The 27,325-nt window shown below is 36.7% G+C and overlaps 1 protein-coding gene across 1 annotated transcript in view; it reads right to left on the bottom strand.

Annotated features, from left to right (window-relative positions):
- Nucleotides 1-27,325, bottom strand: part of PCLO (piccolo presynaptic cytomatrix protein) — a 371,035-nt gene that overhangs the window by 41,994 nt on the left and 301,716 nt on the right. The window contains exons 15-20 of the mRNA XM_058657508.1: nucleotides 24,968-25,092; nucleotides 22,533-22,559; nucleotides 15,100-15,193; nucleotides 14,125-14,196; nucleotides 11,934-12,123; nucleotides 9,995-10,189 (exon numbers count right to left, since the gene is read on the bottom strand). Of these exons, the coding sequence (XP_058513491.1) occupies nucleotides 9,995-10,189; nucleotides 11,934-12,123; nucleotides 14,125-14,196; nucleotides 15,100-15,193; nucleotides 22,533-22,559; nucleotides 24,968-25,092 (703 nt within the window). The remainder of the gene's footprint in view (nucleotides 1-9,994; nucleotides 10,190-11,933; nucleotides 12,124-14,124; nucleotides 14,197-15,099; nucleotides 15,194-22,532; nucleotides 22,560-24,967; nucleotides 25,093-27,325) is intronic.

The raw sequence follows: 27,325 nt of genomic DNA on the forward strand, positions 1-27,325 counted from the left end.
ATAACTCTTAAGAACTACATATGACTCAGTATCTTTTAAGAATATCTTTCAGCAGTGTTTTGAGTTAAAACTCATTTGGGAAGAAATCACGGCAAATATAGGTTAAGTGGGGACTAAAATTTTACCATGAAAGATGGGAGGATTAAAGTTTGATTATTACAATAGCATAAACAAAAATTAGTGCTTTTACAGTTAGCAAATTTAGGCTCTATTTGCAGCTATGTTCAAATAAACAGCACGAACAAAAGCTACATCAAATAGTAAGCCTAAATAAAGACCTTTCTCTGTGCAACAGTAATACTAAAGAGGACACAGAACATACTAGACTTATGTCAGTTTTTCATGGGCAGATCTACATTTTTCAATAGCTATTTTATCGTTCCTTGAGGCAAAAACGTTCTGTCTCTCCAGCTTGCTTGCACTGTAGTGACATTAAGCTGTCAGGAAGATATTTCCAAGTGCGGACAGTCACAAGTTATAGGCCTTTGTAAAAACAGGCTGAATTGTTTGAGTAGAAAGTAATTGTAGACGGAGAAATACTGAAAAATGTTCTTATATAATGTGCAAACCGTAATAATCTAGGTCATGAATACTTAGATAAAAAGAATGTTGTCCTTAGATGAACTCGAAATGTCCAACGGAAATGAAGGCAAGTCCATTAGCCGTTTAAATAAATAACACATCTCTAATGGCAAACTGCATATGATGGCTAATGTTACGACAAACACTTAGCTTTCTTTTTGTATCGTTCTAACTTGGTCAATAACCAGAGGAAACAGGAAGCTTGGAGAAATATTTGATAAATGCACCTGCAGGCCCAGGAGTTCTACCTCCCCAAGTTAATTTCTACTCTCACCAATCAAATCATTTCGAAACACAACTCCTCCCACACCTGGCTGTATCCCAGGGAGTTGTAAACAGAATGAGAGACTGGGCTCCAAAACAAATGAAAATATAATTAATTCTTTCGCTGGAACCTCTAAAGATGTTTGTTGCATATAAACTGAAGTTGATGGCTCATCATGATTTTGTTGTGACCTCAGCTAAAGGTAGACAAAACCCATGTTTTCCTTATTTTACACCATTCCTTTTAGATATCTTTAAATTGGTTATTTGGTAACTATTACCACAGTGAGGAATTCACAGAGACAGTGATCGTGTGTTTTGTTGTAGAACGTAATAAATACTCAAAAAATGAAAGAAATGTGTATATGAATGTGAATAATAAACTAAAAAAGCCACTTTGAGTACTTTCTATAAAGGGTAGATGCAAAATTGTAGACTTTTACTTAAATTGAAATAAGTATTTAGATACTCACTGATTTATAACTTAAAATCAGTGATCCAATGTTAGGTGAGGGGTGAAAGATTGAATATTTTTCTTCATATTTGAATCGATTTTCTTCTATTGTTTACTCCAGGACAATGAATTTCCAACATACAGGGTGACTAGCACAACTAATAGAAGAGAAGGTAAAAGGAAGTAACAGTTGACAATTATTTTCCAGAATTTTCTTTTGCTATTTTAGGCTAAAAACTGAAGTTTGTGTTACCTTTGTAATATTTCTTGTCCTTCTACCTTAAGGGAAGAACTTGATTGAAGCTGACTGGCATCGCACCAGTCAAATATTGAAAGGAAGAAGTAATGACGATGGACTTAGAAGTTAAACTAAGTGGCATCCGATAAAATATTTCAAATGTTCTATGTAAATCGAAAAAACGTCAATATCCATAATGAATGAATAACAGTACATGACAAAGGAAAGGAAGAGTTCTGAAATGCTGTAGGAATGTATTGTGTGAAATGCTGAAATGTATGTATGAAGACATACAACAGAGCATGGCAAATGTCAAGAAATATGTCAAGGGCCTCTTTATGCAACCTTCATGATCCTATCTTGAGTTTTTGTAAAGATTACAATAACTAATTCAGGAGCTGGCTCCTAATGACTTTTATTTCAAGATGTCTTTATATTCTGATACATTATTAGATAAGCTAGAACTTTGTTTTAGGAGGAATTCATCTATTGGTATTTACCTATACAAAATTTACAAAAAAATCTGAAAAATTGACAAGCATATGTTCCATTGGCCATCAAAACACCTCGTGTCATCTCTGAAAAACACTGTACACTTGAGGAAAAAAATGACGGTCAAAAACACATATAACATCTTAATATTCCTAAGAAAGTGTTACTTTGGAGACCACTGAAAGGAATTCTGGGCCTCCGGGTACCAGTAAGATGCATTTTGAGAACCATTGCTCAAGACCTTACAGTGATGACTGGAGTACTAGCAGGAAAATTGAGAGGGAACCAGCTAGTGTCAGCTTCTTCCAGCGTTAATCATCACAGCATTGTGGGCATCACGATCATCCTATAATGTCTCTTAGTTCTCATTTCAGTCTTTGTAGTGGAGAGAATGCAAAGTTGTTAACCTCACTTGAATTAGTTTGTTCTTACTATTGGTGTGCCTTTCTAAGCTTCACAAATGCCTAATACAACTTCACATTCTAGAACTACGTGGTCTGAGTTAAAAATTGCATGCAATATTGCTTGTCTATTTTATTTTAGCTTAAAAGCAAATCAGAAACTGTTCACTATTTCAGAAACTCATAAATTCATGGAAGGTAATGCTAATTAGTAAACAAAAAAAATAAGATAGGTTCTTCCAAAAAAACAGTTTCTTTCTTCCTGAAACGTTTTAAAGTTTTTCTTCACTAGTCATCTGATGAAGGCAAAACAATGAATGATACGGTAATTATTTTCTGAACTGTCATGAGCAATAAAAATGTTAAAATAAAAAAAAATCTACTTAGACACACATTTGAATCAAATACTTATTAAAATGCGCATTTCTGGCCCGGCGGCGTGGCCTAGTGGCTAAAGTCCTCGTCTTGAAAGCCCCGGGATCCCATATGGGCGCCGGTTCTAATCCCAGCAGCTCCACTTCCCATCCAGCTCCCTGCTTGTGGCCTGGGAAAGCAGTTGAGGACAGCCCAATGCATTGGGACACTGCACCCGTGTGGGAGACCCAGAAGAGGTTCCAGGTTCCCGGCTTCGGATCGGCGCGCATCGGCCCATTGCGGCTCACTTGGGGAGTGAATCATCGGATGGAAGATCTTCCTCTCTGTCTCTCCTCCTCTCTGTATATCTGGCTGTAATAATAATAAAAAAAAATGCCCATTTCTAAAAATAAAAAAAGCCCATTCAGTAAGGAATATGTACTCTTTAGAAGATAAAATAATGTGACTTTGAATTTGAAGGTTCTAATGAGGAAAACAGGTTTTGTGTCTATGTTTTTTCTAGGAACAAATGTCGCTGAAATTTTATTCACTTTCCTTTATGTCTCTTCAAATAGAGAAACTTACGCTCCCAACATTCTACTAAGCATTTTGTCTCCTGACTTTCACTTGCCCTGTTTGATTTGTTATGTCAATATCTTCATTAACTGGCACTTAAATTACCATCAATTAAATGTATTAGCTCTAAGAATGCAGTAAGATATAAAGTTATCATTATAGTGATGCTATTTCTGCTCATCCAGCCAATAAAATCAACACCTCCATCAGAATCCCAGAATTCTATTCCAACATGTTTTCATTTACAGTTTAGGATTTTGGCTTCTTAATGTTTAATCTTTGTTATTTATATATCGAGTACAATGAGAAAAAGAAAATAGAACATGTGTTTCACCGTCTTAGGTCTTCACGCGTTGAATATTCCCCTCACCCTCTCCGCATGACTTTTCCCTGTAAATCATCTTGCACAATGTAAAATGGTGACTATCAAGGTTTTAAATCATTTGTGGTATACATGTGGACGAAAAGTGGAAAAGTAACTCATTCATGGATAGTTAGGCAACTAGTTTTAAGTAATATTTTCAAATAGCTCCAATTTGGGGGGTTTCGCCACTTCTCTTTGGGTTGTAGTTCCTTGTTCCTTAGCCTTCCCCTATACAGCAGAATGCTGTCAGGCCAGGAGCCTAGGACGCCTGACTGTCCAGCGTCCACCCCCTCACCCTGTGTTTCCAGCTTTCCCCTTGTTTCTTCTCTTCCTCCAGGAGCACTCGCTTGCCTTCCTCACCTCCTCAGAGCTTGCTCCCTGTGGCAATTTGCTCAACCTACTTTATGAAAACAATTTTGTCATGCCCATGGTAAAATCATTCTCATTTCAAAAACTAAGTTTCAGGGATGTTGTGGAACTGAAGGCATCAGAGAAATTGTATTTAAGGGATCTTGATATGTTAGCAATTAGGCTCTCTCTTCTTCATATTCTCGACAGCGTCTCGTGGCAATACTTGTGCTCCTGGTTAGATTGTCTGACACTGGGATAGCCACTCTAAAGTCTTGCTTCTTATTTAGATTGACCAACTGGTCTTACTATTCATAGAAGATGAAATGAGCATCTCTGTGCCCAGAGGGACATACCAAAATGCGCAGATAGTTCAGTCCATCACTACAGGGCTCACTACCAGAGCTCAAAGGGGAGTACCCCTCAGAACCACGCAGTGGGTTCACCCTCAGCATAAAGAATTGTCGTAAGAGGGGTGTGATTTTGATGGACTGCAGTGGCTACATCCAGTATTTTCAAATGTATATGTAGTCATTCTAGGAAGATACAAAATCTCTCAAAAACCAAAAATTCAGAAGAGCATCTTGATTTTCAACCAGCACAGAACAAGCAGGTCCTGACCCTCAAGAAAAGGCATCCATCTTCAAAAGTTGAAATGGTACGATCAACTCTCTAGAATCTAGGTGAATGTTTACTGTGTTCACACATCGGTTTCACTGTTCTCTTATTTTATGCTAATCAGGGTTTTATTTTTAAACTGTTTTGATCTTTGTTTTTGCACAAACACGTGGAAGTGAGGAATGCAAATTCTGTCTTTATTAACCACAAACAGGCAGTGTTAAAAAAAAAAAAGAATTTGGCACCAAATGAGTTCATTCTGATTTCTCTTAGAATTTTTCCTTTACTTCCCTTATGGACCCCCTAAACCCATCCATTCCAGAAAGAAGGCTAAATATCTTCATGCAAATACAAAAACAAAAACAAACAGAAAAAAAAAAACCTTTCTGACCAGAAGTGATCATATACTTTGATCAAAAGAAGACACTGATTTGCTATAATTTTTGATATCCAGCGATTTCCCCACTCCCAATGCCCAGCCACTCCCAACCCAGTCCCAAACTGCCACTTGCCCAGGAGAGCCGTTCCCAAAGAGTGAAGTTTTCCAAGGCAATGCATGCACAGGGAAGTCTTCTTAGGTACTGCAAATGAGCTTTATTGAAAGCAGTTCCCAGCACAGCAAATGCTCTGTGGAAGTAGCTTGAGGAACCCATAAGCATAATTCCTTCATGTAGCTTACTGATTCATCTTGACATCACCCACCATCTCCAGTCTGTCCCAATCCTCCCCCTGCCCCCCAGGGTGAAAGGTATTTTTATCTGCCTTCTATTTACAAGTTTCTGAATCTAACACTCATACCTGAATTTGTGGCATCAAACAACACATCAGGAATTTCCAAACTACACATGAAATTTAAGTTAGCTAACCTAATTTGGAAGTTTAAAAAAAGATTTGATTCGTTTTTGGCTTGAATATTGTTTTAAAAATGACTTTAAACAAAGAGCAACATGATGTAATCTTTTTTCAGTGAAATAAAAGAGCCCAGGTTCAACCAAACCAACTGTCCTGGAAAAGAAAAGATCCAGGAATTTACAAATACAAAGGGAGAATTATTTAGGTATCAGGATGACTTGAACATTCTGGTCTCCTGTTTCTCTTTAGATTCCCTAGCATGCAACTCAACCCCAGAGGGAGAAAAAAACTTTCTCTGGCTCTCTCTATAACTCCTGCTTGATCCATATTTTATGTTCACTCAAGCTAAAATCTGCTGAAACGCTTAAGGAAAAAAAATACACAAACAGTCCTTTAGGGACCAGTTTGCTATCCTTGGTAGAGATGCCTACAGATGTCCAGACAGACTTCTACAAGGGCTGTGCCCAGCACTGCCCTGAAAACTCATGCTGGTTTTTCTCACTGGATTTCTGAAAGAAAGATCTTCTAGGCAAAAGCCAAACTATATAGCCACCTCAAATGATTTGTCATACTGTTAGTGTGAAGTAGACAATAAGTAAAAGCAGTTGTTTTTATTGAAGCAAATTTAAAAACTAAAAAATAATCATCATCATAAATGAAGCAGAAGGCTTAGGAATCACAGATAAGACTTTGCTAAAAGGGTTTGACATTTGCTAGCTATCCATTCTCTTGTCCTCCAACCATCAACTGTTTGATGGCTCACCCATATACAGGAGTGACTATCTGAGTATTCCATCTACAGGGATGTGAGAAAATGAGAAAATGGGGGACAAAGACTTCGTACAACCTACGAACTATGTGAATGCCGAGTGTTCTTTTTCAGAAAGCAGATGACATTATAATAACTCCATGGGGAAGTGTGAAATGGAAAACTCTCATCCAAAGACTTCACTTATTCCTAGTACTTCTGCAGCTAATGACCTACGAGGTGCCGTCTCTAACCAGTTTCTCTTCTCATGCTTTAAACAGATTTGCTTTGTAGTTCACATACGTTTTAATCCTGTAGTATGTTTGTGATTAGATATTTATCAGTTTACTGTGTTTAATTACCAGTGTACTAGGAAAATAATATATTTAGAAAACAGAGCACTCACTGGTCAGGCAACAGAGTAAAAGTCAACAACAACAACAAAAAAAATCATGCTCAATTATAGTGGCTTCCTTTTGATTGTGATTTGAGCAAAGAGTGACTTAATTCTATCATAGCACTTTAAATGTCTAAGAATATTTATTGGAAAAGAATAAAGAATTTAACACAAGTTTTAAGAACTATACCTAGGAAAAATATTATAGAGTAATACTTAAATCATGATCATTAGACAATAAGATGTGACATAAGGCAAGCATTTGAGGAATCTACCATCTATAATTCATGAACTGTTTCAAGGAAGAGATTGAGTCACATGAAGAAATTAACAGAAATTACTGGATGGAAGAAGAGATGAGAGGTGGAATATTTATGTTCTTCAAAAAGTACAAGCAAGTCTAACAAGAAAAAAGGCAGTTGTGCTTTGGAAATAAGGTATAAACTGGGTAGGTGATCACATTCAGCATTGGGCTTCTTCCTAAGCTAATTTCTTCCTTCATTACATGGCTAATAGGAGAAACATCTCAGTGGTCTGTAGTCTATTGTTAACTACACCACCACCTTAAAAAAATCCCTGATTCTTTGAAAGAAACAAATACTTGTATTACATATTTCCAATAGGAAAGCACAGGCTTGATTTTAATCTGCTTGTAAATACAGAATTATGAAAACAAGTATTTTAGGGCAGGATCATACGTAAGGCTCTAAACAGCTATTTTATTTTTAAAGAAAATTTGTATGTGTTTCAATTATTTATTACTATAATTACTTTTACTATATTTTTTACTATAATTATTATAATTATTATTTATTACTATCCTACTTGATTCTTTTCAATACCAGGGGCATACTTTTTTGGGGGAAAAAAAACACAAAAGCTTGGGACTTGTTTAGAACATATATAAGAATGTTCGCTTTTCTGAAAATTTCTATGGGATCAAGGTTAGGAGTATTCCCCAAAGGAAAGGGGTATGCACTGTAACTTCCTTCATCCAGAAATCTGAAAAGATTACAAAATATATCAGGAATGGAAGAAACAAAGGAAGTGTTCCTTATGGTAGCCCAATCCCATTATTTATTTCCATTTTACTGATTTTATTTGGTAATTATTTTTCATCTATCTTTTAATGAATCCAACATGGACCTTGTTCCGCTCGCAAATGTTCTATAATTGCAGCTCTCCTACCAATGGAGCAATAATTCGACTCCACTACAAGGCATCAAATGAGAAATAAAAAACTGACACACTCATTGTGAACTGAATCATATAACAATGGCTCGGAACCCGGCAGTTTATGAATGAAATAAAGATACTTTATTTATTACACAGGCACTTGGATAGTCACATGCCCAACACATCTGATACACTTAACAACTATGGAACACGAGTGGAAAATGTCTGCTTACAGGATCAACAGACAATTTTCACCATGTAAAGGTCAATGAGTGCATTAACAATTTGTCCTTTACTTTCCTCGAAAAATGGCCAAAATCCACTGAATTTTTTTTTTTCAAAAAGTTACACGAAAAATAAAAGGTAACACAGACTGATCTATATTCCAACTGGCACGCTGATTGGAAGCGGAAGCAAGTTAAACTTTTATAACAATGCCACATATGTATAGTCATGCTTGAACAAATTAGGTTAGTCGCATGCATTCCATTCTGCAATATGAATTCTGTTAATCTCGTCCCAACAAAAGTCAAGGGATGCCAATGCGTAGAAAAATACAAATCACTGTCATCAATAGGTTACGGGATTGATCTCGGGACTTACACGGTGATGATGAACTCCTAAAATGCCATGCCCACAAAAGCACATTAAAAAGTGGATAAACACATTCTATCAGACAATTCCTAAAAGTCAAAGATGAGAGCTTTAAATGTGGGGAATGTTCTTGCTGTGTGCTTTGAACGGGGTCTTTCTGCTCACCTCCTTCTGGCTTGGCTGGCCCATCAGACAGCACCTTCCTGAGGGCTAGCTTGCTTTGGTCTTGATCGCCATTGGCTGGTGGAGGCAGATGATCAGATAGAGTTCTTTGAATGGGGAGGACTCCTGCTATGCTGTGTCTGTGCTGCTTCCTGGCCTGATCAGACTGACCGCTTTTATGTGCTGCTGTGGCAGTGTGGGTGAAATGGAAACCCAGAGTATGTATCCTCAGATGGAACCAGCTTCAATGATAGTCATGCAAACAGAAGGATTCTTTGGCTCTATTCAAAATAAGTTGTGTTCTCAAAGGCCAAGATGACATCACATGCAGAGCACTAAAGGGGTTAAAACTGGCTGTTTCTTTGGAAATGACCACTGGGGAGATGAGGACAGCAACCATCTCTCTCTGCCACCTACCTAATAATACCTCTTGCACGTTCAGAGTGCACCTATACTTTTCAAATGTATCAAGTTTGTACATAATTGTATCAATTGGCTACGGTTTCATCAATGAAATAATAACACAGCAATTAAGCATATGAACTGTTATATGTTGATGTATCTATAGCACATCTTGATTTCCAGTGGATAAGAAAAGAATTAACCTGCAAATTACCAGTTTTCTACAAAGTGCAATCCAAGAGAATGGACCCAACTGTGCTCATTAATGAGGTTCGTTACATTACCTCGTCCCATATACTTATGCATATATCAATATTATGTGTCTCTTGAGACTATAAGAAATGTGATTTTCTTCACAGAATTTTTCAAAACACCAGGATGTTCTACCCATGGGAATCTACAGCATTGCACATACATAATTTACTAGTGATCTTAACCAGGGCTTGAAATATCTTTTTCCCCTATGTCACTACAAGTTACATTATCCTTATGCCTAAAATTTTGGACTATTTTTGGGTGTCTAACCACTATTGTGCTCTAAATACTTGTGTGTGTGTGCGTGTGTGTGTGTGTGTGTGTGTGTGTGTATTTGATGCAATATGTGGGGCACTGGCAGCCATTTGTGCTTATAATTTCCCTAATCCTAAAATACTGAAGCGCACACAAAAAGACGGACAACATTGCTTTGCCTGCAAACATCATAGACACAGCTATCAAATACTATGAGCCAGGTTGGAAGGATGGTGGAAACAAAGGAGAAACAGCCAGTTTTATTGCAGTCTATGTAAACAAACAAACAAATGAGAAAGAGCATATGCATGTATTGCAACTGTTCTTACACAGACAAAAGGACAGAAAACAGCATGAACAAAAGATGCCAAACAGAGAATGCAAACAGGAAGGACAGCAGGAAAGAAAGGCAACAGATGAACGTTAAGCTGCCATGCTGAGGAAGTTATTTGCGTCTTTTACTTGGTTGAATGCGGAGTTGTTGCACGGCGGCTTCTGCAGCGGCTATGGCGGCCCCTGCGTCTTCCAGGTGGGTCTGAGTGACACTGGTTTTGCTTTGACTGCGGGATGGTCCGTGAGAGCGGAGATGGCCTTCAGACGAAGACTTGGAGCTCCCAGGACTACTGTGAGATTTCTCAATGGTGGGAACCTGCATGTCTGGTTACAAAAGGTGTAAAATGTGAATTATGGTTGCTCCCACCGCAAAAGGTTGACATGCACGTCATTGGAAAACATACACAAATTTGCAACAACATTCTGCCTATAGCTTATGAGTGCAACTGCTCCCCATGAAGTAATATAATTATATATTTGGGAATCATGGTTGGGAAAAAGGCAAAGAGGCAACAGTTTTGACAAGACATACATTTGTAAAAAGTATGTTCCAACCAGCATCTAAGTAATGAACCTATCAATTTCTAGTTTCACCAAGCAACGTTGACAATTCCTAACAGGGCTCATGAAAGAGACCATGAGCCTACATTGCTGCAGGAGTTTTAAACAAAGACAGTGAACTCTGGGATGAAGCGGTGTGAGTCACTTTAATATAGGGCATATTAAGCACGAAGATTGTAGAGTCATTGTTTCAAGCACCGTTAGAGAATATATAGGTCACTTGTTTTTTTAAGGGTCACAGGGAGATCTCAAGCTACCCATCTCACAGTGTGTTATGTAGGGTAGAACTGAGAGGGTCAGTAGCATCCAGAAGTGACCTGCAAACTCATTCATAGAGAGGGACCAGTGGTTGGCGGGATGACACCAGCATCCCGCACTGGAGTGCCTAGTTTTGATGCTTGGTTCCTGCTGCTGAGTCCAGCTTTCTGCCACTGAGGATCTGAGACGCAGGGATGACTGGTCAAGTGACTGGGTTTCTGCCACCCAGGTAGAAGACCTGTATGTAATTCCTGGCTTTCAGTTTTGGCTTCACCTAGACCTGGTCAGTGTGGGCGCTGGGGAGTAACCCAGTGTAAGGGAGCACACAGATGCTTCTCTCTCTTGCACTCTCTTCTTATTCTTCTTCTCTCTGTGATTTGCCTCTCAAATTAAAAGTATTAAACAATGACATAAATGATAATAAATGTCCCCTTTTCTAGCCAATAGTTTACCATATCAATTCCCAAGCCTCTTGGACCTGGCTTTGATTTCTCATCTCCTAGAACACCTATACTTGCAACCCACTTACCTTCTTACGCACAACAGAACACATTTCATTTTGATGTCTTTTCTTAGAAGAGGAGGCAAGGAAGCAATACTGTAGTTCAATCTAATCCTATATTTAACATGTATAAATATTTCAATATGTCTAGAGGAGAAAACATATGGTTATCTCTTGCAGGCAGTAACTGTTTCTGATGTAGATTAACGGTGCTTGTAGGACAGTTGGCAATGAACTTCCCAAAGTAAAAGTTCATTCAAATAAAATGCTTTTCACATTGCCAGGCAAATTTTGACACTGCTATTTAGGCAATAGCAATAGCAATAATTCCTAAAGCATTTCCTTGACTCCAACATCTAGGAAACAATGACAATTAAAAAGTTAACATGAACTAAATATTTTTAAAAAGAAGCAAATTTCACATAGCCATTGCTTTGATACCAAGAAACCATACTTAATAAAAGTAAAAACCAGGATGCTCAATTATACTTATCGGTAGAAGACCGTACTGAAAAATCAGAGTCAAACTATTGGAAGTAGTATACCTAAGTCATAATGACGGTTATGTCTGATCAATAAATTAATTGGTGATTTTAATTTGTTCTCCATGAAAAATACAAATGCATATTCTACAAGCTCCTCTATTCTACAGGCTGTTCTTTCAATGTTTGTGTTAAATCCACACCTGGAAGAAGACACTGAGCGAAGAAATGGACAAAACACCTTTTCAACTTGAGCTTTTCCTACCTTTGGATGGGTCAGGGAAGATCCCGTGGCTTCTACTCTTGATGACAGATGGCTTTGGGGACTGCTGGCTGCTCTGGCTGCTCTGACCGCTGTGGGACCTGCCATGATCAATGCTTTCTGCTTGTTCTTTGAGAGCATACCACCTGGGAGTGTTATCGAGGTGAGATGTGTTGGATAAGTCAATCAATACCTGGGCAAAAAGTGCAACAGATCAATTAAATGCATGGATCAAGCTTTAATCCAGACGTTACTTTTTTCAATGATTTAAAATCTATTCAGGAAGGGATATACACCTAAGTATCCAGTATGATCGTTAAGGATAATGACACTATCTTCCTTATTTTTCTTCACCCATGAGACTGGACGCAATGTTTGTACATATTAGATGTTTAGTAAATGTTTCATTTAATTGAACCCTATGACGATTTTTTTAAGATTTATTCATTTTTATTGGAAAGTTAGAAATACAGAAAGGGAGAATGAGAGAGAAGAAGATCTTCCATTTGCTGATTAACTCCCCAAGTGACTACAATGGCGGGAGTTGAGCCAATCCAAATCCAGGGAACAGAGCAAACCAGGGAAGCCAGGCCACCGATACGTGAACTGGAGCCCATATGGGATCCTGGCGCATGCAAGGTGAGGATTTCAGCCACTAGGCTACTGTGCAAGGTCTGACATAAAGTATTTTTTAATAAATATTATAGTCAAAGGCTTATTGGCACCAAGAGTTCAACAAACAAAAACTGAAAGAACCATAGTGGCGGGAAAATAGAGCAGGTATATTCAACAATCAAAGGAAAAGACATTCAACTTTACTCATCTAAAACAAATTAAAAAATACGAAGCAAACTATGCCTTAACTATTAACAAAATAATCTAGATGTCATGCAAATAGATGGCGTGGCATGTCAATCTTCCCATGAAGCCAAACGTTTGCAGTTACTAATTTATTTCTTCCATTTTAAAGCACACTGCATGAACACCTGAAACATGGATGTGACTAACAATTGATGAGGAGGAGGTGCCGCATCATGACCGAATTTGACAGCATATTTTTCTTTGTTAAGTATTACATAAGCCATGCGACATTTCACAGTTTGCTCATATTTGAAATTTCATGAGATTTAGAGAAATGAAAATTAGCAAAATGAATATTTGCTTTAGCTTGGTGGGAACTTCTAGTAAGTGAGTAATGAGAAATGATGCAATAAATTAGACACAGTATTCCATGCTAGAATATTTCTAAAGCTCCACGTAAGTCCAGGGAGTTGGGCCAGGATGGGGCTTTCTTCATTACCCACCCCCAAATGACGTAATTTGGCAAAAAAGAAATCTGGCTTTAAGAACCAAAGTAGGCTTTGATATCACTTATTATATAATTGGTAACAAAATAATATCCAGTTTTATAGGCTTCAGATTTCCTGGTAAAAATTTATTTTTTATGAATTCACTATCCTTAGGATGGTGAATTTTTTTTCCTCAAAGAAATAAAATCTACAGAGAGAAAGAGAGACAGAGAAAGATTTTCTGTCCTTTGTTTCACTCCCAAAATGACCACAATGGCTGCATCTGAGTCAATCTGAAGCCAGGAACCAGGAGCTTCTTTTGGGTCTCCCACAAGGGTGCAGAGTCCCCAGAGTCCCAACGGTTTGGGCCATACGCCAGTTTCCCAAACAATGAGCTGGATGGGAAGTGGAGCAGCCACAACATGAACTGGCACTCATATTGGATCGTGACAGTTGCAAGGCCAGATTTTAGCCACCGAGCCATTGTGTTGGGACTGAAAATTTGTTTTTTATATTTGTTCTATAACTTCTACTTTAAGCAAAGAGCAGTTTATGGATTTCATGAATAGGTGATTATGGTTTCCTCCAAGTCTATATGAAATGATTTTATTAATCTATTTTGAGTTTTGCTTCTTAAAATATTTGGAAATTCAAGATAATTTTATGATATAACAAATTTGATTACATAAATCTCATTTGGACTCTCAGCATATTTATTCTTGCAAAGGAACTAGAAAATGCACCAAATGGCAGAGTGAAAATTGTTTCTCAATCAACTCTACCTTCTTAAGGATTTTACTCAATAAAGGCTGTATTACAAGCTAGAGAAATTGGTTTTGCTGTGTACTTGAGGCAAGTGGTGACTTGCGGCAGCAGCAGATGGGGGAAGGAAACGAACAGCTTACCTCCCCAAGAAAGTCATTGGAAGAAAATCTGTCATAATCCCATACTGTCACCTCCAGGGTCTTCTTCTTGAGCTACAGTTCAAATAAAAATGACATTAACCTTATTTTTTTTTCCATGATGAATTTTCTTACACTCATAAAACTGACTAATTTATTCATACTTACATGATTGCTTTCCAATAAGGTAAAAATACTTGGAAATGTATGAAAAAACATGTGTATTTATAGTTATTAGAATGTCAAATTTCAATCATGATTTCACAGTCTAGTGCTTGAACATAAGGAACCTCACAGTTTCAAGGGAAGAATCTAGAAATACTTTTTAAATATAAGAAATTCATACATTGCAAAAATGTCAATTTAAATAAACTATTTGGAATATAGCTCTTTGTTTTGATAAAGATAACAAGTGGATTTAAATAAAGAACACATCTTATTATGATTTATATATAGAGTCAATGTCATAACCAAATTTCTCATAATCTGTTAGAAGACAAATTAAAACCCTTACTTGGAAAAACAAATCATTTTTAAATAAACCATTAGGTATGCATGTATCCTCCTCGTTCATTTTTATTCTTTAAGAATTCAACCTCATCAGCTATTGATTTTGTTACTGGTAACCATGAAAGCTCATAAAACATATATTTTCTAAAACATATTGAGGTAATTTTGCATTGAGATGCTCATAGTGGTAATTTTTCATAGAAGCCATCATTCTCTATAAGGTTTAGCCACATATTGCCAGATTTTAAACCCTCATTTTAAACTAAAAAAAAAAAAAATGTGATATCCCGAGGGGCCTTTAACTGTTGGGCTAAACACCTTCTCCTGGCTACTATTTTTGGTGTGTGTTTTACCAGGCTCATTTCATTTGCTTAGCAAAATTGGTTCAGATGCCACGTTTCAATCATTTAACCACAGCCAGACTTCTGTCAGCTTAATATAGTGTCTAAAACAGAAATGATCACGCACCTGCTCCATGGAAATGCTTTTGTAAATCACTGTCTGGTTCCACTCAGGATTAAGACTTTTCTGAACATATTTAGTCCTTCTCTTGTATTCAGCACTGAAGTGGAAGAGAAGAAAGAGTTATCTGGAATATTTGCCTTGATCGATGACTTCATAGTTAAACCGAAGGACTTGCTGATTTTTAAATAACATATCTGGCTTCAAATCACTAAACAATCATTTCATCTTCATCATATCTTAAATCTTCTTTTAGGTTGAATGCGTAATAACAATTTAGGAATATGTTGGATGCCTTCAGTGTTATTTGTCCTCATGAGTTTTTTTGCCCAGTGAAAAGGTCGTGTGGTTATTCTACCTTCAAATTTGAGAAATCTTGAATGTAGGGAACGAATTACATGGTAACATCATTCGTGCCGTCCTACCCCCTAACCAATAAATTAATTTTTAATGTCCAATAGTTTTGTGTTTAATCATGTCAGGAAAGCAAAATGGACTTTCAGCTTAGTTGTTCTATAAAAATTAGTAATGATTATACTGACTGAAAAAAAAAGGTTGAAGAATGACTGTTGGTTTGGCTGAAATTCATTACCTAATTTTTAAAATGTATTCTGACATTCTTGGTAAAGTATGATATTTAATGTAGTTGTAAGGCAGTTTTAAAGAATCATAAATTCTTAGCTCATGCCAATAGCTTATGTTAGAATTGACAAACTGAATAAAAATTTATAGCTTATTATAGCTTAGAGCATGCATTATAGCTTAGAGCATTTGATTTAATCCCTGAGTTTTTATTCTCACTACAGAAGCTAGAAGTTATATTCTACATATTTAAAAACAACTCATTTCTCAAACCTTTCCTAATTAAGCTTGGCAAAACATCTATAAAGAACATCAACCAGCTGTCCAGGCTGGAATTGGACTCCTGCTGTCTGCTATTAGCAAATGGCCTAGGCAAAGGTTTTCTCTCTCACGCCTTTTTCTGCACCTTCTGGTTAGGCTTATGTCCTGGGTCCTAGGCAATATTTCCCCTATGGGCTTCAGAGTCCTGACGATCTATGTCTGAGGGTCCTGACTTTGGTTTGTGTTTAAGGAATTGGGTCCACATGCTTGTAATCTGTAGTTTTATTCTGAGCCAACAGTCAGAGCAGCCATATTCCTGGTCTCAAGGATGATCTTAACCTAGAATGGCCTGTCTTATTCCCCAGCCACTAATTCGTGTATTCATTATGGTTGAAAGCTATTGGGAGTCAAACTCCAGTTCATCACTCACTTTTAGAGACTCCTAGAGCCAAATACTGCCTTTCTGTCTCTGGTTTTATTCTCTGCCCAGACAAATGCAAGGGTGATAAATCCCAGCATCGCCTAATATCATCACCCCAGGAATCCGAGTTCTGGGGCCAGCGAAGGAGGGCTGTCAACAATATATCCCCAACTGCCTCTACTCCCTCCAGTACTGCAAGGAGAGCTTGAAGTAAATGAGTGTGAGCTTTAGGATTTCTGTGAGCTTCTGGCTAAGTCCGATTAAGAAGCTCAGACATTAAGTCTCATGAATGCCAACTTTTTTCCATTTAGTTGTGGGCCAGGATTTGAACCTCTGAAAGTAACAACATAAATGGAACATTTTTAGGTAAGTTTGTCAATATCTAGTGAAGTTGAAGTTAACAAATACACTTCTTTCTTTCCCACTTTTACCCTAGAAAAATTCTCTAGTTTATAAACAAGAAAGCTGTTTGGAAAGCTTCATTTAGACTGGATAGAATATATTCATTCCACGAAAGAGCATCAGTTGAAATTAATTAAATGCATCTCTATCATTCAAAGTAGAAATTCAAAAAGCTTATAGGTGGATGGTGCATCTTAATATTAAACCAAAATAATGTGAAATAACATAAGACTATTGTAAACATGTGTCTATCTGGTCTACATTAATATCAAAAGAAAACTTGCAGTGAATAATGTTAAATTTGATTTAATGGTTGTATTTGGTGGATAGATAAGTAGTTTCAAGGGGTGCCTGTAAAATATCTTTTATTGAAACAACCTGAAGTAAACATTTGTAGCAAAATGCTGAATTTTGATGAAAGCAGAAAACCAACACATGCATATTTTACAGTGTATTCCATACTATTCATTATGTTTGAAATATTTTATAAGAAAATTTAAGCTTTTTGGTAAACTATATGCCTTTTATGTTCTTATTTTTGGTAAAGGGAGACATGAAAACCTAGGATGAACCCTCTTAAGTTAATAGAAAACTTTGGCTGCAACCTTATCGTGATAATTTCTACAAAGGCAGGTATACTTGGAGTGGGGAAACACATAGTATATGAGTTTTAAAGTTTTTCAGTACTTTGCTATTGGGTGTTAAGATTATGAGAAAATAATATTAAAGGAATTTATGTCCAATGTATTGTCACCAAAATTCTGGATGTGTCACGTAGAAATGTCTTCCAAAGGATTTAACAGTCACCATCCTTTCCTAATCCATTTCATAACTGTTATTAAATGATTCATATTTACCTACTTTATCAGTATCACTTACTGAGCTAGTAAAAGTTTACTGAACATCAACTCTACCACAAACCGTGCCTCTCCAATACAATGTAAAGTATCAAAACCTTTCGTAACTGTAGGAAGACACAATTATATGAATGATTCTTCCATGAAAAACAATTGACAAGGTAAACACATTAAAGTCATAGTAGCTAACATTTGTAAATTCCAGGGTTTTCACAGGCAGAAATGTAAGTGGTTTTTATGTGTTCATTTAATCCTCCCAGCTATTCAATGAGTGAGGCTGTGACACAACAGTGGTAACACTCTACCCCACAGCGGGCAAATGTGACTTCATTTGGGTTTCTTGACTAAGTTTTGAGCACGGCTAGTCACAGGTATCCGTTTCCGCACACAGCTGTCTGCTTCCGATTGACATGAGGTGTGGGCCGAATGTTGACTGGATGATTTGTACTGGGCTTCAACCAGAAAGTGGTCTGCTGACTAGAGGGTCTGAGAAGAATCCCTGGCTGTTGAGTGCCAACGGGAGCTTACCAACCCCTTGACTGACCATGTGGCACACTGGTTCCTGGGGGAGTAGCAGGAGCTGCTGTTGCCAAGCTTGGCTAATAAAGACTTCTTCCATTCTACATCTGTATCCATTTTGATCTTTTGATCTCCTTAACAAAACGTGCTTTGTTATTCTATTTTATTAGGTAAGAAAAACTGAAGCTGAGTGGGACAGGAACTAACAAAACTAATCAAACACAGGGAATGTGACTACTTGCTCTTAGACATGTTACACAAACTCAACTGAAAAGGGCCCATTAGGAAACGTGGCTGCTTTCTTACCTGGAGGCTATGTTAGCTGGCGTGTCTGATATTGTCATCTGTATCATTCAAAGTTCTCCAGGTAATTATATACCTAATATATACAATGTACACGTGCATTTTTAAAGGAGTATGCCACTTTTTATTTAGGATGATGTATCCTGATAATTACAGAACAATTAGGGAAGGCTATTATAAATATTTACTTTTGACTAGGTACATTCAGGAATAACCTAAATTGCATAAAGATTGAGACGGTATTAGTAGGCTAATTTTATTACTGAATTTTCTTCTCCAGTTGTCTCCAGGTTATAGAAGCATCCATTGCCTTTAGGATGGAGGAACACACCCGTTGCTCCAGTTCTGCCTGGCCTTTGCAAACCTGAATGAAACTGCTTTCTTTGTATTTTGACTTCATGATATAACAGAACAGGCCACAGGGACATTCCTTTAAACATGTTTTTTGTCACTAACAGGTTCTGATGCTCCTGTGTTAGTCCAATGGGCCGTGCTTCCATTTAACACAATTCTAATAGCTGCGCTCAAATCTGTAGATTTACAAAATGAAGGTGGCCAAGGAACATTCGTGAATGAGCAAGGCACAGGCTGAGAGAAAGTTGAGTTCATCCCTCTTCCTTCCTTCCGCTGGCAAAAACACTACAGTTCCTCATAGGGACTTTGCATTAATGATATCACATTACGATAATTATAACATATTTAATATCTATAAGATAAAAGACAATTCATCTAGATGAGTCAAATGCCTACCAGATATCTCACAATAGTTAGGACAGAGGACTTAGAATGCACTCTCAATAAAAACATCATGAATGTTTAATACTCTGATTTGATCATTACTAAGTATTTACATGAATCAAAGTATCACCTTGCATCTCATAAAATCTATAAAATATACCATTTTCCCCTTTAAGTTTTTACTGATTTTTTTCCATTTATTTTCATTGGCCATTCTGTCATAGATAGATGTGCTTTCAAGTCAGTTAGAGAAAATAATGTAAAGTTCATTTATTTTCTTCTAAACAGAAGAAAAAACAGTTCTTAACGTCTTGTTACATTAATTTAACAATGAAAAAAAACAGAGAATACAATTCTTTCCTTTTATTTACCTTCATAGAATATGAAATATCTGAATTATTGAAGACATTCATTTATTTGGTTTTCCTTTACTGCTCTCTCTGTGAATGCAAGGGGACTTCAAAAATTTAGTGGCAGGCCTGCCATGGTAACCTCGTGGCTAAACTCCTCGCGTTGTACACCTGGGATACCATGTGGGTGCCCGTTCATGTTCCAAGTGCTCCACTTCGCATCTAGCTCCCTGCTTGTGGCCTGGGAAAATAGTTGAGAATGGCCCAAAGCCTTGGGACCCCGCGCAAGTGTGAAGACCTGGAGGAGGCTCCAGGCTCCTAACTTCAGATTGGTTCAGCTCTGGCTGTTGCGGCCACTTGGGGAGTGAACCAGTGGATAGAAGATCTTTCTCTCTCTCTCTCCCCTTCTCTCTGTAAATCTGACTTTACACTAAAACTGAATAAATCTTTTTTAAAAAGTTAGTGCCAAGATAGAATGAAAAAATAAATGAATTTTGATACAAAAAGGGTTGAAATCCCTGTTTATTTGTAATGTGCATTTTCCATGCATGCTTTTAGAATTCCTTTTGTGTATAAGAATCCCTGAGTGTTTGCTTTTCAAAATTTCTCCTTCAAGTTCGCTTTGCTTAAATTTAAAAGAAGTGCACAGCATATCCATTGTGTAAGCTCTCTGTTTTCTGTGGAATGCTGTGCTTTCTCCACTCCAGTTTCTTTTCTCTGTGTGTACCCAGAGAGAAGGGTCCTGGTTATGGTCTCCACTCCAACCCTAGGACCTTGCAATGCCTGGCACATAGACTACACTAAAGAAATATTTGCTAAGTGGATTTGTGTAGTAGGCTTGTGGTTCTTAGTTTTCCTTTAAAATGCTATTCAAATAAAATCCTGTTTCGGCCATTAGGTTGTAAACGCACGCACCTATTCCTGCCTTGCGTGTATCATGGGGGAGGTAGTTTGACATGTGAACAATGATGAAAGGAATATCAACCTTCTAGTAAAACGACTAAGTAAAAATGTTACTAAATCATTAAGTAAAAATTAAAAAGTTACAAGTACTGCCAAACCTTATTAAAGGAGATGGAAAAAAGAAAAATAGTTTGGTGAGAGAAAAGCAGACAGAACGCTTTGGACCCCTATGCTCACATCCAGTCTTTAATGACTCAGGGACAATGATTATTCATGATCTTCCTTGTCTGTTTCTCACTTTGTCGTATGACCAATTTGACACTGGGTCCTTCAGAGATCGTGTATATATCAATCAAAGGGTGGGGAGTACAAAGACAATCTAAAAAAGCAAAATTGGAGTTTGGGTAATTCAGTAATTTTTGCTTTTAAACAAGATCATTTTTAACTTTCATTAAAGTTTTTTTATTTTGCGAATAATACTGTTAAATCACTTGGTAATTCAAGCATTCTGTATCTTTTTCATGTGTGGTGTGCATGTGTTTGTACACACACATGTATGCAGGCGTAGTTAGCCAAGAGTTACATGAAAAGTGTTATAAATAACATCAGTGAGAATAATACCAACTTTCATTTAACTGCAACCTTACATATGCCTGTCATTATCCTTATCACTGTTGATGTATTATTTTAAATATTTCAAAAATAATCTTGGGAAGGGAGCTATTATTATTCCTAGTGAGTTGAATAGGAAATATTTCAGAGAAATGTCCTATCTTCGAAGTAACAGGACTGAATTAAAAAGAGTCCAAGTTCTTATCAGCTTACTTCCTTCCACAGTCTAAGTTACACTGTCAGTACCTTGCTACTATAAATTTCTTTTCACCTGACAATCTCCAAGGGTTGATAAAAGTGACCTTTGGATGAAAGACATGATAAGAAAATGACGTTTGGATCTGAATGGTAATCCAAGACATCCCAGATTCTTTCAAAGATTAAATACATTTGCAAAATTGAAGCTTCTAGGTTAAACATAATATCATTTTAATAACCATCCTCCAATCCTCTAGATGAAAGAAGGAAGATTTGGAACAGCATGATTGACAATGTCTGTCTTAAAATGTCATTATCTCTTCGAAACAGAACTAATTGCACATATCCAACTCAGGGTACCCGAATTCTGCCCTGTGGTGGAAGGAACCTGGTATACTCTTAGTCATAATTAGGGTTTCAAGGAAATGGAAAATTTCTTGGTGTTAGAAAATGTATAGTGATGAGTTCTATTTGTAATATTTAAACAAGTGTATGTTAAAAACATTAGAAACAATTTCTTTTAGGCAACACTCTGTCAGAGCTGTTGATGTCAAATTTTAATGCTGTAGATAAAAGTGAATTCCATGCCCTTAATACATTCTAGGTGGGGTTAAAATCTGTGTAACCCTGTTGCTGTAGTTGGCATCCAATTTGCTTTCCCAGCTAAATGCTGCATTTGATGTAGCATGCTTATAATTCTATCAGAAAATAGGTTCCTATTTTTGGAAACAAAAAAAAAGGATTCTGCTATGCCATTGTAACCCACATTAGTAAGTAGGTTATGGCATCCTGTAATTGCACAGCCATAACATTGTACCGCAGAAGGTGTAAAGGCAGCAGAATACTTCAATAACATGCTCAAGTAAGGGAAAAGAATAGACTCCTGAAAGCCAGAAGACGAGTTCATTCCTTGAGAAATGTGATTACAGATATTTCTACTTGTAATAGAAGGGTCAGGACAAATTAAGCTATAATTACCACATGAGAAGCTAAAGGAATTATAGTAGAAAGATTATAAATAAATCCAGTTATCTCTAATTTCGAGCTGACATTTCCTTATTTGCTTTTCTGTGCTTTTAATATTTTCTACTTTTCTGTGGCCTACTGCACACATTTATGAAAGCTATTAAAAATACTGTCAGCGCAGTTTTCTGAAGTCGCAATGCAACAGATAACAAATGTGTTGAAAAATAAATTATAGCCTACGTTACAGTTTAGGTAAATGTACATAAACATACAAAAAGTGTGACTCTATACACAACAGGTAAGTTTGATACTGAAAAGAAACTCTACCTTGCATTCTGGACAACCATGACTTGACTGATTCCAAGAGCGAAAGTGAAGATTAAAACAGGCCAAGTAGGAAAGACAGGGAGAAAAAAGTTAGGAACGGAGGCAAGGGTGAAAATTTGAGAATAATTCTTAGAGGCACTACACCATTACACAAGATAGAAAATAATCTTTGAACTACAACAACAACAATGCCTTACGAGTATAATAAATCTCAAGACTTTGAATACTTCTGGATTTGTTGAAAGAAGGAAGAATTGAATAGGAGCAACATATTAAGTGCCTTTGAGCCAGGTCCCGCCCAATCAGAAATATTGTGTTTGTCAAATTATTTAAGCATATGTTTTGCTGGGGCCTTCACGCTCTATTTTCCTGTGTCCCTATCATTCCATGAATGGATTGATAGATTTGTGTTACCTGCTCCCCCTTTCTGGATACTGAGTCTGCAATAACTAACTGAAACAGAACTTGGAATAAACAAGAGATACTCCATACAGTATAAAGGGGTCTCGATGATATTACTGAAGAAGACAGAAAGCAGACAACCTGAATTATTCATTCATCAGCGACTACCAGCTAGAGATAAAATGCTGGCAGTGATTTCCCCTTGTCTCTTAAAACTGCCATTCAATAACACCGAAGGCCTGGCAATGTCAACCGAAGCCTGAACAAAGTCATTGGTTTGTTGCTGTGTTTGGCAAACTTACTTGAAGATCAGGTGCAAATTAGAATTGCGTGGTATAAAAATGCGAATCAACGAGCATAACATAAAACCTCCCCTTTGCTTGAGGTATGTAACTAGTGCTTAAACTATTTATAAAGCTACTGAGGAATATGAAAACTGTGCAACAAATTAAAGTGAGAGGAACCATCCCCACACATTTAGGTTTCTAAAGAGGAGAACATGAAAGGCTATGAATTACTGGTAATTTTAAGATTATTTGCTGAGTATTATCTAATTTGGTCCCTCTGATAAACTAAAAATTACGGCTCTGCCCACTTGGCTCTCTCAGCGTCGTCAAGGAAACCGGATCTCAAAGAAATTGGTGATCTGCCTTTCGTGATGTAATTAGTAAACAACAAATTCCAATGCTCTCTATGGCTCTAATCTGAATCCCATTCAAGCAAGCGGACCACAGTCACAGAACTTACTTTATATGATTTCAATGCTGTTACATTTGTTAAGGTTTGATTTGTGGCCTGAAACACAGTCTATTCTGGCGAATGCTCTGTATGTATTTGAAAAGAATATGCAATTTCCTATTGAGGAGTACCATGTTCTATAACTAACAATTAGGTAATGAAACTAACCAGAAGATATTTTGAGGCAATTTAGACAGTCAAATTTAAAAATGATTATGTCAATGCATGGTATTAGGATTATTTTAAAATGGTATCTTGTAAAAAGATATACTGAAATGCCTTTTGGAAAATGTTACCACAGCTAGGACAAAAGTCGAACGTGCTGTTGGCATGGCAGCTGTTGAAGCCGAGTGATGGGCATGTCCTGGGTCATTATAGGAGTGCCAGTCTCTACTTCTGAGCAGTACTGTGAAATCTCCAGGTAAAAATTAATATTCAAATATCAGTCCACAAGGTAAAATGAAAAAAAAATGATAAGAAAATTCTTCCAATTACCAAATCAGAATTCTTTTTGTTAGACCTTCATTTGTTAATGATTTATAATTTAATCACATTAATGTGGATAATACAATCCATTCAGATGGAGAACTCCAATCTGCAGAATTTAAATAATGTTTCAGAACTAATTTTGAGCACTGATTTATGTACCACCAGCATATACCAATCAACTTTAATGATGTGAAAATTAAATATCTCCAAAAAAGTGCTTATCATAATTTATGTTTCCCACATGATATTCAAAGATACAGTTTTCATTTACTTATTTAAGTCAACATCTCAAATAGTTTTATTCTTTTTTGAAATTGCATATACTTGGTATACTTGGGGATATATCAAGAAGCCACTTTACATATGGGATAATATATATGCCTGTAAAAGTAAGCAAGCTGTGAACAGTGGCTTCTCAAATCCACTGGGAAATGGAAAACTACTTGTTTCACTTTGTACAGGAATCCAGGCCATATAGTCACCACAGAAGTGGTTTCCAGGACCAAAATGCTAATCACCCCTCCCAGAGGCTGGTTATCGTGAGAGTTGCTTTGCTTAGAATTCTTCAGTTTACTCTAAAATGTTTGAATCTGTTTCATCTACTCATTAGAGACAAACACATATGTTGTGTGAAGAAAACTAGAGAAGAGATAGCCAGTTTAATTGAGGCAAAGCGTTGAGATTTGTCACAGTGTTTTGCACCATGGACGTAACACTGAAAAGCCAGTTTAATTGAGGCAAAGCGTTGAGATTTGTCACAGTGTTTTGCACCATGGACGTAACACTGAAAAGCCGTTTTTACTCACCCTCGACCTGGAAGTAGGTACACTTTAACAAAAGGGTCAGAATAACCATTGTTGTCTCGAGGAACAAGATTTCTTGCTTGGAGAATATGTATTATGAGATTTCCAAGATCGTAGTTGAGTTGAAGCTTTAAAAGATGGCAAAATACCATGGATTAAAAAAAAACTTGCCAAAAAAACCCACCAAAATTTGCAGTTTTGTTTTAAAAATCATGTTAGAAGCATTAGCTCTCCTTTCCATTTTATTTTACACTGAACAAATCCATTCATGTCTATTCATGTCTAACTTAATAGACAGCTCCTGGGCACAATTAAATTTCCAGTGAACATGCGTTCATTCTTTCCATGTTAAAAGTCCTGGCCTAGTGAAAGTTCAAATAGAAGACAAAACATACAGTGTAAGAGAGTTATATTATTAATCTAAATTTCCATGCTTGGAGAAATAGTAAATGATGTTAACGTGTATTATTACAACTCCCAGGATTTATAAAATAAGCTGATTGACAAAACTGTAAATGTCACTTGCATTTTGTGGGTAGGATAGCTAGTTAAAATAAAGCTGTATGTATTGACGAGTAACAGAACTTGAGAAAGTATAGATTTTTAGAACTTTGTGTTACCTGATAAGAAAACCACAACTTCTCCTTCTGTGCCTGCATTGCTAACACAATGAAAGGTTAGGAGGTAAAATCTTATCCTTCAACTTTGAAGCTCTGGAAAATGTTTCATTGCCTCATACAAACCTACTGGCTGTTGCAAAAATTGTTATTGAGTAATAAGAGACTTCGGTTCAAATAAATATTTGAAAAGACTACATACTCCAAAAAAGTTCTGTTAACAATTTTTCTCTTTCACAATTGAAATTACAGTTAGGCATCATTTGGAACAAGCCTCGATTATCTTTATTGTTGCTTTAGGAAGAATTTATTTCCAAGAGGGGGAAACCTACACATAAAAATACCAACTTTTTGCATAAAATACTGATATGCTGTGTTTACACTCAAAACAGGATATCTTAGGTGAGTCAAATGCTTACTTCAACTTAACAACTTCAGTGAAACCCCATGTGTCTATGTTTCCTGGCAGAAAATGAAGCTCAATTGAAAAGGCCTGAGTCTCCCTGCTCATCAGCAGAGCAATGGGAGGGACAAAGCATTGCAAGAAGAGGAAGAGAAAAGAAAAGTTTGGAACCATGTTAGAATGGGATAATGAAGTATAGATTACGACAAAATATGCCATTGATTTCCCTGAAATTTAGAACAGCTTCTACATCCTTGAGGGAAGGAAAAATACTTGTGCATTCTCTGCCAGGCTTAATGTTTATTTTTAACTGATATAGTACCCAGACCTTTTCTGATTTTAGTGAGAATTTGAAGGGCAAACAGTGTTCTGCGTGGCCCAAGGAAATACCTGGAGTTGCACAAGGACTGGTTTTGAGAAGTGGGAATTCCCACAAGCTACAGTGGTGGTGTGGATGACTGAAATACGCAACATTTGGAATGAAATTTGGATAAGAGAAAAATAAGTTGTAATAATTGAAATTGCAGCCTAAGGAAAATATCGTAAGAATTAAGGTAAATCTTACGTATACAATTGAATCTTACTGTTCAAGTAGAGAAAACTGACAGCAACCAAAAAATAAATACAATGGATACCAGTCCAAAAGGAAGAAATAAAAAAAATGGAAGAAAGCTATCAAGAATCAGAAAGATTCTTGAGACTCGTTCTGCTTGAGAGAGAAATAAAAATTAAGTCTGGTGAAAAATAGGTGTTTTTACAAACAGGAGACAGCAGAAACACAACAAGATTGGGAGTTGTAAGGTGTTCAGGATCGATTGTGGTAATCCTTCTTAGCAAATGCCACATTCTGCAACTTTTCTCTTTTCCCACATGTACAATAGGCTTTTGCTATTACCAGTATCTACTGAGTTAATCATTTAACTGATTTCTTTGTAGTCACAGACATAGCAAATTTTATTGCATTATTCTTTCCGTTAGTCTCTTATTTGGTGGCCATGCTATACAATATAATAACCAGCCGACCTGGATGATAAACTGAGTCTCAATTTATTTCTCAAAGTTGCTATTTTCATTCCTTGTATCACAAACTACAGTATCATTCCTTGCACCATTCCAAAAACTATTCTGTCTTTATTCTTAAATTAGCTTAAATCTCCCTTACCCTTTGTGAAGTATTTTTGTGAAAATTTCCTCAAAAAAGTATTAGGGGAAAAGCTTAAAATACTGTTTCCCTTATGGAAAGCTAGCTGTTTTCAACAAATTAACTTACAATGTGTTAATTTTTATAGGCGACATTTCATATCTACACTAAGTCACTCTTTGTTAATACCTTAAGGCACA

This window comes from Ochotona princeps, chromosome 32 (assembly GCF_030435755.1).
Source record: "Ochotona princeps isolate mOchPri1 chromosome 32, mOchPri1.hap1, whole genome shotgun sequence".
Taxonomy (NCBI): domain Eukaryota; kingdom Metazoa; phylum Chordata; class Mammalia; order Lagomorpha; family Ochotonidae; genus Ochotona; species Ochotona princeps.